Genomic DNA, 12,912 nt, shown 5'->3' on the forward strand with positions numbered 1-12,912 from the left:
AAATTTACGAATCAGTGACAGTCTAACAGTCCAGAGCACGTAACTTGTTTAGGCTCTGATTCTGCTTCCACTGAAACCAGAGCAGCTCCATTTAACTTCTAAGCATGGGTGAGAGGACACAGAGAAGCCTTGCAGATGGAAACGAGATCAACCTCTGCTTCAAATCAGCTGTGCTTGCGAATGCAAGGAGCTGGATGGAGCGTGCTCCCCTGTCCTGTGGGAAGAAGGAAGACTTACCTTCCGCAGAAGGAGAAAACACCTGTTTTGTGACGTGGAAAAGACCAATTCTGATGACGATCATGGTAGCAATTTACTTGGTAGTGCACAAAGAGTTGTGTTCTAAAGTACCTTACGGTTGATGCTCGTTCCGCTTGAAGAGCAAGACTCTCAGGAAACACCAGTCTGCTTCCCTGAACACAATCAGGTCAGCTTTATTTTCTTTTATTTTTTTTAACAAACACCTTATATCACATTTTTCCAGTAACATATATGTTCCAATATGTATCCTAGTCTTTCTAACGGTGAAGCTGCTATACAGACTTTCTGAGCAGACCGTTCCATTTACAGTCAGTATTTTGTGAAAAGAGTGAAACCCTAGAATTCCCTTTTTTAGGATTTCCATGATGCTGGGCTGCCATACCTCGGGTCAGACTGAAAGAACAGGCTTAAATTCCCACAGTTAGCACTTCTATTTAGGCCACTAAGTTAAGAATTGAAGTAGAAGGGAAGAAAGCCATCTGTTTTTCCATAACTGTTTGTAAGATAAGCAAGGCACATGTTGGCCTCACTCCTTGAATGCGGAAGCTTGAGCAGAACTTTCTGCTCTTATTTTTTGTTATGACTTCTGTCACTGCCCAGTGAAGTGTAGGCAACAGAAAAAGCACTGTAACCTCAGCAGGTGAGCCTGAACGACCTGCCCCAGGACATCCCTGTAGCCTTTCAGTAAATGCCAGCAGCAAAAAATAATGCTGCCTATTTACGCTTTGAGCCTTGTGTGAACACCCAGCTTGCTTAATAGCACCAACGCACCACTGACAGTACATTGATGGATGTCGTTGTGTGTCAGATGTAGCTGATTGAATCTGAAACACTCAAGATGTACTTTTCTTTATTTAAAAAAATTTAGAAGTCATTCCATCAATATGCTGAATAGGTCTCCCAAGTAACTGAATCCTTAACGGCATGACTGAGGTTTAAAATCTGTTTTTCCCCAGCCCCAAACCAAAGGATGGCCTTCCACACAGCTTGTTTGGGTACAAAGTAAGCTCACCTCACAAAAATCCAATAAATGACTTTATTAAATATATTCTTTTCCTCTAAAATATAAATATTCACTATGCTCTTATAAATGTGGAGTAGGTCCATATTTCATTTATCTATCCCATCCAAATATGAATCAGTCCAAAATCTGAAAATGAAGAAATAGCATCTGTAATTATCGTCATTTTTTCTATAAATATATATAATATGAATTTTCTTTGAAACTGTTTAGTTATTCACTTATACTTCATATAGTACTGAGCACCTTAGCTTACATATTGTGTCATTTAATTGTTGGTACTAATATAGGAATTTGTAATATTTACAATTCACATACATGTTAGGTATAACATTCCAGTGATTTGTAAGTGTTAAAGGAAGGAAGGAAATAGTGCAGAAATAGTTTACATACGGATTTAACCTACCCCACAGTATGCAAGTTTTCACTTTAACCTCTGGAACTTTTATAGGAGCCTGCATCCCAATTTTTAAGTTAAACTTTGGAACAGCAATAAAAATGTCCTGAATCGCTTTTTGAGAATGTCACACGATGGTTTACTTGACGATGTGACGTGAGTTCGTGCTCAGAGACCCAGTCCCCCAGCGTACCGCTGCCCTCAGCTTCTCAGAAGATGTCCTCATAGAAGCTTCCAAGCCAAAGGAGACCCAAGAAACAGCCATGGACAGTTGTGTGGCGGCGGCGGTCGCTAAATGAGAAGTGTCCATTTGGAAATCATCGGTAAGTTACGTAACATGGTATCTCCTACCTTCTGCATTTACACGGAGAATTAATTTTTAAGTGCAAGTACCGTGACAGTAAAACCAGAGCTCACAGCTGGGTGAATCCCCTCCCAGGCTTCCCTTTGACAGTTGAGAGGTGCTGGGAGTGGGGCAGCTCTTCCAAATGGCAATTTAGCTGTTGTTCTTCAACGATTAGTTTCTGTATTTGTGAATTCTGTCCATCATCTTGATTTTTAAATTAGTTTTGATGATTAAGATATCCATGGAAACCACCACAAACTAATTCCTATGGTGTGAATAAACAGCATGACTTATGCTTAACTTCCATGACTTAGCTTAAAAACAACATGGAACCAAACTGCGTTGTTAATTTTTCCTCTTTGCCAGCCAAGCAATGCTAAGTTGAAACTTACGTGCTTTCTCAAGAATAAAAGAATTGTTGTAATATTACAGGGGTACTTCCTCAAACTTCGGATTTATTACTTCCTGTACAGTTCCTGTCCTTCAAAGTGTGAATTTAGGGCAAAAATCTAAAAGCAAACAAAACCCCACCCCTATGTGAAACAGTTCTGTTTACAAAGTAAGAGCAATATAAATGCCATCGCTGTTCTGCATCTTTCTGTTCCCACCCAACATCATGAAGCCAATTCAGTGGCTCCAGGTGCAAGCTGTGTGCATCATCTCTGAGGATGAAGGCCAGTGCTCCTGCCTGCTGCCCACTTTGTGCCCAATGCAACCGAGAACATGGCTGAAACTCAGTGATTCGCATGTTTTGACTTAAAACAGTAAGCTGTGGTGCCAACAGGGGCGAGTAAGTTATGGGTACGGAGGTGAACGTCTTATGTTTCACCAGCAAGGAATAAATCTGGCCTTGCCAGGTTGTGCTCCTAGGAGCAGTTCCACTTAAGGCTTCTCTGGCAGTACAGCTCATGTTCCTGCCCCAGTGTGTTTCCTCGCTGTTGTGGAGCTGCTTGAACTTTTCTGATCTAATCTAGAAAATGCTCAAAAAATCAAGTCTTCCTCCTTCCCCATATTTGTTCCTCTATGAAGACCACACAACCACCCTTGTCAGAGCTGAGGGGGTGACACAGTGGGGTGCGAGGACAGGAAGCTCAGCATGGCTTTCTGTTGAAAAACTCTGCCATCGAAATGTGCTGGTAGAAGCTTAGGTCATGCTTCAGCGTGGATTCAGGTAACTTTTACCTGAGCCGGGGATCCCAGGTAGCTGAAACTCATGAAGCCACCGTGGGAAGTCACTGTAAAAATACATCCTGTGTGTTCGTTAACAAAAGACACTCCTACCCACGCCCCTCGGACAGCCAGCTCTCAATACATCACTATAGCTAGTCTTGCTTTGGGTCCATCGCTAGGAATGTACGCAACATGTCTTTCTCATTTAATTTGAAAGTGCCCCTCGGCAGGGACCCTCCAGCTGTTCACTGACCACAGCTGTATTGCTTTAGAGCATCTGCCCCAAAGGTGCGTATCTGCACGCTCTGCTGGGTATTCAAGCAACGGGTTCTGATAGGGCCCCAAAGGAAAAATTGTCTTTAAGTGGTGCACAGGTTAGCACAGAAAGAAATATTTTACTTTTGGGTGGTGGGACAATCTTGTTTGGAGAACTTTTACTCACCCAACCTTGTGCTTGCACCACAGCCAACACCCACCCTTGTCTGCTTAGCCCTTTACTTATTCTATATAAACAAGGACACTGAAATAGGCACGATGGATGCTTATGGGACATTTACACGTACAGTACTACACGCTTTTACTGTCTGATACGGGATTTTAAAATCCCATTATTTACAGCGAAATCCACCGTTTTCCTTGTCATGCCACCTCTTTCGCTGATGAAAATGAAAGGTGGGCCTTGGAAGACTGTAGAAATGACCAAGGCCCAGCACTGAACCCCAGGCTGGTGTATGCTGCTAGCTGGTCCAGGTTGCTGCTGTTGACTACTTCAGATTAGCATGGTCGCTCCGTCCTTTGAAGAAACAGATGTATCCCACTTACGCCACCAAGCCAAGTCTCGTGATCTTTGCTGACAGGAAGGAATGAATGATGAACACAATTGGTTTTGGACAGGAATGAAGGTCCAGTTGCTGGAAGTACAGAAAGAAATCAAGTTAAGAATGGTTAGATTAGATTACAGCTCGAATAAGCAATCATTTTTAGAGTACTTGATTAACTGCTGCCTGGTATTTTCAACAGAATCCTATTAATAACACTCCTTTATTACCACATATTGTCTTGTCTTTGCATACTGCGGCAAATACTTAGGTTACTAAAAGTAAGTAATAAGCCTCTTGAGAGCAGATGAGATCCTGGTGCCCCTGGGCTTGCATCCACCTTGGTAAGCAGCAGCAAACTGAGTCAGAAGCTGTGAGCAGTTTTCCAAGAGGTTCAACCCCTCCATCTTTTCAGGCTCTGTTTCTGACCAGGGGTTGGGGGGGAACTGCTGTGTCCAATGCCTGGTGCGTCTGCTGTTGGTCTCACCGCACCTTCCGCTGATGCTGCACGGTCCCTCCTCTGTTCACGCAGCTGGAAGTGAGACTGAACTCAGACTTTTTTTTTTCCATAGCCATGGTTCAGATGCTCTCATTACGTACTTGCTAAGCATGGCAGGCTCGTCAGTGTGGACAGCAGGTTCAACAGTAGGTTCACATCAAAACAAACCAGATCTGCCTTTCCACCAGTCATGTATCAACTTTATTGAGAGCTAGTAAAGAATTCCCTTTTGAAAGCCTGACAATAAGCAGTTTGCCGTGTATATGTTACCAAAGGTGATGTGAAAGCACCCACCGTGCTTCACTGCTGAAAAAAATTGGCAGGAAAGACCATGTTTACGTGCATAATTTACGGTATCTAAACTGGTCGTAAAAATAAGCACCTTATTTTTAGGCACTGTGACAGCTGACTTGGAGACCGAAGCAGACAGTTTGTGCTGCATCTGTAGTCTTCAATTTTTTCAGCAATTAGATGTTCAGAAATGTCTAAAACATAGCTGCTTGTCATAACATAAAGTCCTTATGTGCATGTTGGTATTAATAATATCTCATTCTTACATTCTTCCACCCACAATCATTAAAAAAGTGAAATGGATACATACAAAAATTTAGCTGGCTATTTAGAGATACGGTTTGTTCTTAAATGCAAGAAATCTTTCATCCCTCTCTGCACGGTTTTACCATTTTATCTCTCTTTTTAGTTTATCTCCTTATAAAGCCAGATCATCATGCTGTACTAGAAAGCACGACATCTATATACTGGTGCTGGAACCCAGTACTGGCCAGCTGTTATTAGAATAAAACAGAACAGAATATTTCAGTTGGAAGATGTACAACAATCACCTAGTCCAACTTCCATTAGTGCTTCTCCACCCCCACAGCCTGAAGGACCACCAAAGAGACGGTAACATGTACCCCTTTGCTACACACAGTACTTACAACTTCTCCATCCTTTCCTCCAAAGTCTAAATAAAGCATCCTTATCCCATCATCTGAGGACATTTTCAGTTTTTCATAGGGATATTGTGCAATTGTCTTAGAGAAGGCACCATCTTGCGGTTCAGTTGTAAGAGAGAATCCATGTTCGTAATGGATGGTCAAACGGCACTCCTGGTTTTTATATGTGCAAGCTGAAGAAGGAAATGAAATTTAGTCTATAACGTTCTTAAAAGCAACAAATTCCATTTGGCTGCAGGTACCAGCATTTTACACACTATCTTGTGGAAACTAACCTTTCCTCAAACTGGGCTAATCATGCTTGAACTGTAAACCTGCAGATTTGGAAAAGCAACAGAAATCTTTCTGTTGTGTCATGTCCAAGCAAGGTTTGTTAGTTATGGTATAAACACGCAGACTAAAATTGTGCTCGGCAGTAGTGGTACTGATGTCAGTCCTTTCCGTTATTTCCTGCATTCTTCATGTTGCAGCGTACATCCACGCGCTGACACAAAACCAATCTACTGAAGTTTAAGAAGGCTCAGGCTGACAGTTCCTCCTTCCGAAATCACAGCTACTCTTCTTACATGACAGACAGAGCCAAAATCAATAAACGCAGCACACAATGTAAGAGAAAATTAGAAGCTGTAGAGCATTTCCCTAAAGTATTTTGACAAAGATGAAGACAGTCCTGAGTCTTCATTAGTGTCATGGTAATTGAAAAAATGCCAGGTAATTGTATATAATAGCTACTGCAGCAGAAAGTGTGCATCTTCCCCACAACTCAGAAACATAGGCCATGATCCAAATTAAAAAACAAGGAAGAGTTGAGGTGTTCACATCCCAAATTATCTTTTCCACCACTTTCCTGTGAACAATTCTGCCAAGAAGAGTCCTTGGCACTGGGTTAAAAGTACCACGATGAAAGAAGGGGCTGATGCCCACCTGCTTTTGGAAGGAAATGCATCCATGTCACTGGGCTGACGAGATGGACATGCCCTCGAGGTGGCTCCCACTGATCACTCTGCTTGGTTTCCATATCAGAGGCCCTTGCAAAGCAGCCTGAGCTCCCCACTAGGTGTGGGGCCCGGCGGCCTGTGGGCAGGCCTCCCTGTGCTCAGTCGGTACCTGAGGGCTTCACGAAATCGGAGATGCCCTTTGTCATGGAGTGGATTTGTGCTTTGGCTCTTGCTCTCACATTTTTAGGCAACAAGTGGAGATAATGTCCAACTTCAACAGCCCTGTCAACCGGAGAGCCAGTGGGGGAAGGCCTCCCAAGTCCTGGAGACACTCAAGAGAAAGGCACTGCCTCAAAGCCCCAGAGCCACCCCAGGCTAGCAGCTACCTGGCCGAACAGGGCATTGCTCCAGAGCATCTGCAGCTGATTACTTCTATTCCAGTCAATTTTGCACGTAGAGAAGTGACACCCTGATTCAGGTGTTCAGGGAAGGCAATGACTAGCTGTCAAAATGTGGCTGTTTGATTGGTTTGTATTTTTATACTCTTCTCAGGTGCGCAGAGCTGGGTGAATAAATGACCAATTTACGCTTCTGAATCTGCCTCCTCCCTCTGTAGGAGGAACTCCCGCCAGGCTCTCAGGAGCCTCCTGAACCTCAGAAAAAAGCTCTTTCCTGTGGGTTTCTGGACAAACATCTGACAGTTGCTCCTTCATGACACACAGCCCTATACAGCTGACTACAGACTTGTGTCTGAAACAACATGCCAAAAACAAGACCAAAAGTCAGAATGAGAGTGACTGTGTCACTGGCCACAGGTACCACACCAGCTGGGACTGGCTCAGAAACCAAGGGGACAATATTGTAAAAACACAGAACCCTAAATATGGACATTGATTTAAAATGAATCACCTCTAGCAGAAGGAGCTTGAACTACCCACGAGTGTCACGAGGAGGAGTGGAGACGCAGCACCACAAGTGTTACTCACATGTGGTGATTTCCGTGATGAGCTCTGCAGAATTGTGGCAGCCCTGCACTATGTTCCTCGTCCACAGTGAGAGGTCTCGGCTAGTCTCCGTCCTGAACAGATGGGTTTCAATCCCTTGCCTTGTACCGGTACGGGTTGCAAAAGACAAGTCCACCCCTGACTGCGGTGAGCCTTTTCCTGGGCCAGAATGGACCAACCTGCAATTGGATTTGAAAACACATCAGGGAGTTACAATGTTGACACAAGGCGCTGTGCCAAATCCCCTCCTGAGCACAGCTCTGCTACGCACTTTCCTAAATGCGCAGGGCTGGGAGCACGAGAATTCGCATCTCCTTTGTATTTGAGCCTAAAGTGACTCCTAGTGACTCGCAGAAAAGTGAAGCTCCAAAGCAGTGAGTACCAAACCTGCTGGCGATACAGGTGATGATGGGGATGTTCCAGAGGGCCCTAAATTTGTAAGAGTTGTAGAAAACACCCCCTTGGATGAGGAACCAAGAGAAATCACTGACTGGTCTGTGGTGATGGGGTTTGGTGCACAGATACAAGTGCTCACTCAGATGAAGCAGCTGAATCCAACTTTCACTGTGTCAGGCTGCAGTTGCCATAAAGCTTAAATACCTGCAGACAAAGCCAACGATAAATGCTGTCAGATAAAGTAAGAAGTTCTGTAAAATACGCAGATGCCAAAGTACTGCCTTGTGCATACTTTTCCCATAAGGAACCTGCAAAATGCAAAACGCTGCAGCTATTTGTAATTGGAAATTCTCTCACATTTTGCTACTTTTAAGATTTTTTTGCCTGGCATTAACAGCTGATCTCCCATGACCAGGAAAGGTTTGTTCACCTGGGCAGACACTAATTGCAGAGAATATTTTTAAGCAAGAAAATCAACACCTCATAATATTTAATTCTTAAGACTGTCCTTTTTTCTTTTCTTTTTCCCTGCAGAAGTGTGGACCGTGAATACAGAATTTGCCCAGGGACATGACACTGATTCAGATGAGAATAATAATCCAGAGGAGTTCATCGCTCTTTGAGACCCTGACACTAACCCTACGAGGAAGTGAAAAAATGAAACCATGGAAATTCTTCTGAAAAGCTTATTTGTCTTGCGTCTCCTGTTTCCCTTTCTGTAGGCAAACAATATACGTCATATGAGTCTATAAAGTAAGTATTTACATGGTAGTAGAATACTTGTGCTGAGGCATAAGACATTAGATAATACTAATCATCTACTGAATGCTAATTCACCCTCAAATTATTGTTTTGTATCTGGAAGAATAGTTGCCTGTTAGCTGACGCTGTAGAAGTATGCCATCAAACAGAGATGTTTTCATAGAAAAAAAAACAGCAGCAAGGGAAAAAAAAGCAAAACTTTAGCTTTTTAGTTACTGAAACACTAACCATAGGGCATTTGAAATTTTCCCCATTTCCCTGGCAGTCCATGCTGACATTTGGGATCCTCGTTGAGTCGAACAGATGCATCCTCTTTCATGCCCCACTAGAAGGTTTGCAAGATTTGTGCATGCTCAGGTTCATGGTAACTTCCTTTGGATTTTGAACATCCACCTTGATTTTATGTTCCCAGGAGGCAAGGGGCAGAGCTGCCCTGCCCTGTGACTGGGCAGGAAAGTCCCTTCCAGAGAGGCATCACCATCCTCTCCAAATGTTTGGGGTTTTTTGCCTTGAGAAGAGCTACGTTAACACCCTGCTCAGCTTTGATATTCAGGGCCTTTTGTATCAGGAATCGTGTGGCCAGCAGGAGCAGGGCAGTGATCGTGCCCCTGTACTCGGCACTGGTGAGGCCCCACCTCAAGTACTGAGTTCAGTTTTGGGCCCCTCACTACAAGAAGGACATTGAGGTGCTGGAGCGTTTCCAGAGAAGGGCAGCAAAGCTGGTGAAGGGCCTGGAGAGCCGGTCTTATGAGGAGTGGCTGAGGGAACTGGGGTTGTTTAGCCTGGAGGAGGCTGAGGGGAGACCTTATTGCTCTTTACAACTACCGGAAAGGAGGTTGTAGCAAGGTGGGTGTTGGTCTCTTCTCCCAGCTAAAAAGTGGTGAGAGGAAATGGCCTTAAGCTGCGTCAGGGGAGGGTTAGATTGGATATTGGGAAAAAATTCTTCACTGAAAGCATTGTCAAGCACTGGAACAGGCTGCCCAGGGAAGTGGTTGAGTCACCATGCCTGGAGGTATTTCAAAGATGTGTGGATGTGGTGCTTAGGGACCTGGTTTAGTGGTGGACTTGGCAGTGTTAGGTTAATGGTTGGCCCCTGGTTGGACTTGATGATCTTAAAGGTCCTTTCCAACCTAAATGACTCTATGATGCTAACTGCACCCCATGCAGACTTTGAAGTTGAGTCAGTGGCAAACAAACAGCTCAAAAACTTTATTTCACTTCGATTTGGTGTGAGGGGGTGCAAGCTCTGAGGAGAAGCTGCATCTTGATAATTAAGGCAGTGAAATCTCCAGTGACTTCTGCCTGCCCCATCTAGTCACTCAGGCACAGGCAGGGCTGTCGCTCTCATGCTGCCTTCTGCTACCAGGGAAGAGGGAGAGACAACTGCAGGAAAGCAGCCTGGAAAACTACATCATGTTTTTCATTAAAAATCAAACTATCCCAGCTTCTCCCTGGGTCATCCCTTCTCTTATGCAGTGCTCATCAGCTGTGCTAAAAATTGTTTTCTACTACTTGTGATACTGAATATGTGACAGACAGATGGTTCCAATGTTTTATTTCCTCTCAAATCCACCCCCCGGCTCCCCTATGTCTTCATGCTTTATGCATAGCGCTGGCATTGTAGGTTTTTCAGCATATGGATAGAATGAAGATGTACTCTACAAATTAAACTATGTGAACACATCCAACATGAACATTGTTTCTTGCCTGCCTTCTCATTTGCTTTATCCCCTCATTATTAAAAATTCAGTCTCACTATTTAAAAATCCTTTTCATTCATACAACTCCAGATTGTGCTTTGGAAAATCATGCAGTTAAACATGAACTAGACAAATACGCAGAGGAAAATTTGGTAGTATTTATCTATCAACTGTCAGTACTGATGTATTTGGGCACAAGTCATGCAAATAATAAACTTAAATTTATTAATTGAAATAATTTTATAATATATATGTAAAATATATTTTCATATATCAGCATAATAAGGTTGCATTCGCATGAGCTGGTTCATTTATGTAAACGACATTTTATCCTAAAGACCACAAAAATACCTCAAAAGGCAAAAACTAGTCTTTGAAACTTCACAGAAGGCTTCCCTTCGTCCCTGCCTCCTGCTGCTCGACTGCAGCAGAGGTGGTGTGCATGGTGCATGCTGCAACCCAGAGCCCACAAGGCACCCCAGGGCCAGCTCTGGTAACATTGAACTGCAGTCCCTGAAGGTTACTGGGCTCCGTGGAGGTTTCTGAGATGCCTGTGAGTGTGCAGGAGCACGAGCATGCTTCCCTGGAGCAGCCAGAGCCGCAAGAGGGCAGGAGAAGGTTGGTCACGATCAAGTCTGCACAGCGCGTAGATAGCAGGCAGCGGCTGTAAAATGCAACTCTTGGCATGCTCCAGGGAGCCAGGGAGACACTTCTAATCTTCTCTAATTTCTCCCTTGCCTCTCTCTGTTTCAGGGACCTTTTTAGCATTATTTTTTGCAAACCTGCTTCTCATTCTAATGCTATGAAAACAGCTTCAACCATTTACCACAACAGCAAAATCTAATGGCCTCTTCAAAAAGGACAGCAAAACCTGACATTCAAAGCAAGTGTTCAGCTGCTCATTTGAGATTTATCTCAGAAGAGGCCATGATACAAGTGCATCAACAGCCATGCAGCTCTGGCCAGTAGAAAGCTACTATAATCTGACCTTTCTTATGTTGAAGCCACTCCTTACTCCTTACTGACTTAGCATTTGACACATGCTCTGGAATGGCTGTACTCTTTGGAAACCTATGCACAGGCCCTCATTCATCCAAGCTCCGCATGGAGAGAGCCACAACTGCCCTCACTGCCCTGGGAAAACGAGTGGAGAACTTGCAGTGCCTCCACACCACCTCATGCACCTTCCCTGAGGTGCTCAGGGACCCCAGCGCTCCCTGCCTCCCTCTCTCTCCTCTTGCACAGACGACTAATCGTTGCCCAAATGCCTTTCCCAACTTTCCATGGCATTAACTATTATACTGCTTTAATACTCTCTGGTTACAGACCTCAGATTCACACAAAAGCTACTTACCTGATCTTTAATCAAAGGTCAACATGGGCTGCTTTTTTTTATTATTTCGTATCTGGCTACGATAGATAACGCAATTTGATTGCAAACATTTAAGATGTAATTACTTAAGCCTCACTCCCATGCTAGAGGGAGGCACTGTTATTCAGGCATAAGGAAACACTGAAACAGAGATTATGACAAAAAGGTCCTTGGAGTCAGGGCTACAAGCCAGCTGCTGTGCCTCCTGGTGCAGAGATTTAAAGGAACAACTTAAATCTCCTGATCTCAGTTTTATTTGAGCTATTACTTATATTCTACACAAAGCTGGAAAGACTGACTGGAAAATATTTTTAGGTCTTAATAGCATCCATAGGTTGAAGGCAAACTTATCAACAAACAGAAAGGGCATGTTGAAATTCTGCTGTTAAAATACTGTAGGAAGATTGTAATCCTTCTACCACTTTCCAATTTTCTCTGCTCATTATGTCTTGGGTAGATTAAGCATGACTCCGTACAGTATCTGGCACTGAAGTTTTCCAGTTTCAGCAGCTTCTCAAATATGCATTAGCTAAGCAAAAATTTTTCCCAAGGACTCATAAAACTCTGAAAGATGGAGCAGCCAAGATTACAACATGTGTTCTGCAAACTTTCCAGGTGAAAAGTTCTAAATTGCACTGATCAATGCACAGAGGGGATTAAAAAACCCATCACGAGGAGGGTAATCACTGACAGAGCATGAACACAGCAGTCAATACCAACAGCACGCCCTGTGTATTTTTTTGATATAACTGTACTCAGTGTGATAAATCATAAAAGCAGAATCCTGCGGGGTTTTAACCAAAATAAACCAAAGCATTAGGTGTAATGATTTAGGGAATCTCTCAATTTATGTAATCTGCTCACCTTGGGGATTCATGTATTTATATGTATTTATCAGATTGCGACTCCATTCTGAATGTCAGGTTTGGTATGTCTGCTGACATTTTGCCCGAGTGTTAAATCCACAGCGATACTAGTAAGAAATCACAGAGATGGGGCTGGACTGGTGCTCAGGAGGTCAGCCGGCACATCTCCCTTCCCAGAGCAGGGCTAACTGCCAACACACTCCCGAGGATTACAGTGTCACCTGCTCTTCAAAGTCCCCAGTGATGAGGATCGTACACCTTTCCTAGAGAATCTAATCCACTATCTCACCCACACACCAAGTTTTTCCCAGAACCTGACCCCAACATCCCCTTGTCACAAATGCAGCCAACTATGCCTTGTTGTATCCAGCAGGGATGTGGAGAACATGCTCTCCTGTCCTCCTTGTGT

The 12,912-nt window shown here is 43.7% G+C and overlaps 1 protein-coding gene across 1 annotated transcript in view; it reads right to left on the reverse strand.

Annotated features, from left to right (window-relative positions):
* Positions 1-1,280: 1,280 nt before the first annotated feature.
* Positions 1,281-12,912, reverse strand: part of SNTB1 (syntrophin beta 1) — a 118,408-nt gene continuing 106,776 nt past the window's right edge. Inside the window, exons 5-7 of the mRNA XM_075085700.1 lie at positions 7,390-7,586; positions 5,448-5,638; positions 1,281-4,103 (exon numbers count right to left, since the gene is read on the reverse strand). Of these exons, the coding sequence (XP_074941801.1) occupies positions 4,011-4,103; positions 5,448-5,638; positions 7,390-7,586 (481 nt within the window). The 3' untranslated portion in view covers positions 1,281-4,010. The remainder of the gene's footprint in view (positions 4,104-5,447; positions 5,639-7,389; positions 7,587-12,912) is intronic.

Source organism: Phalacrocorax aristotelis, chromosome 2 (genome assembly GCF_949628215.1).
Source record: "Phalacrocorax aristotelis chromosome 2, bGulAri2.1, whole genome shotgun sequence".
NCBI lineage: Eukaryota > Metazoa > Chordata > Aves > Suliformes > Phalacrocoracidae > Phalacrocorax > Phalacrocorax aristotelis.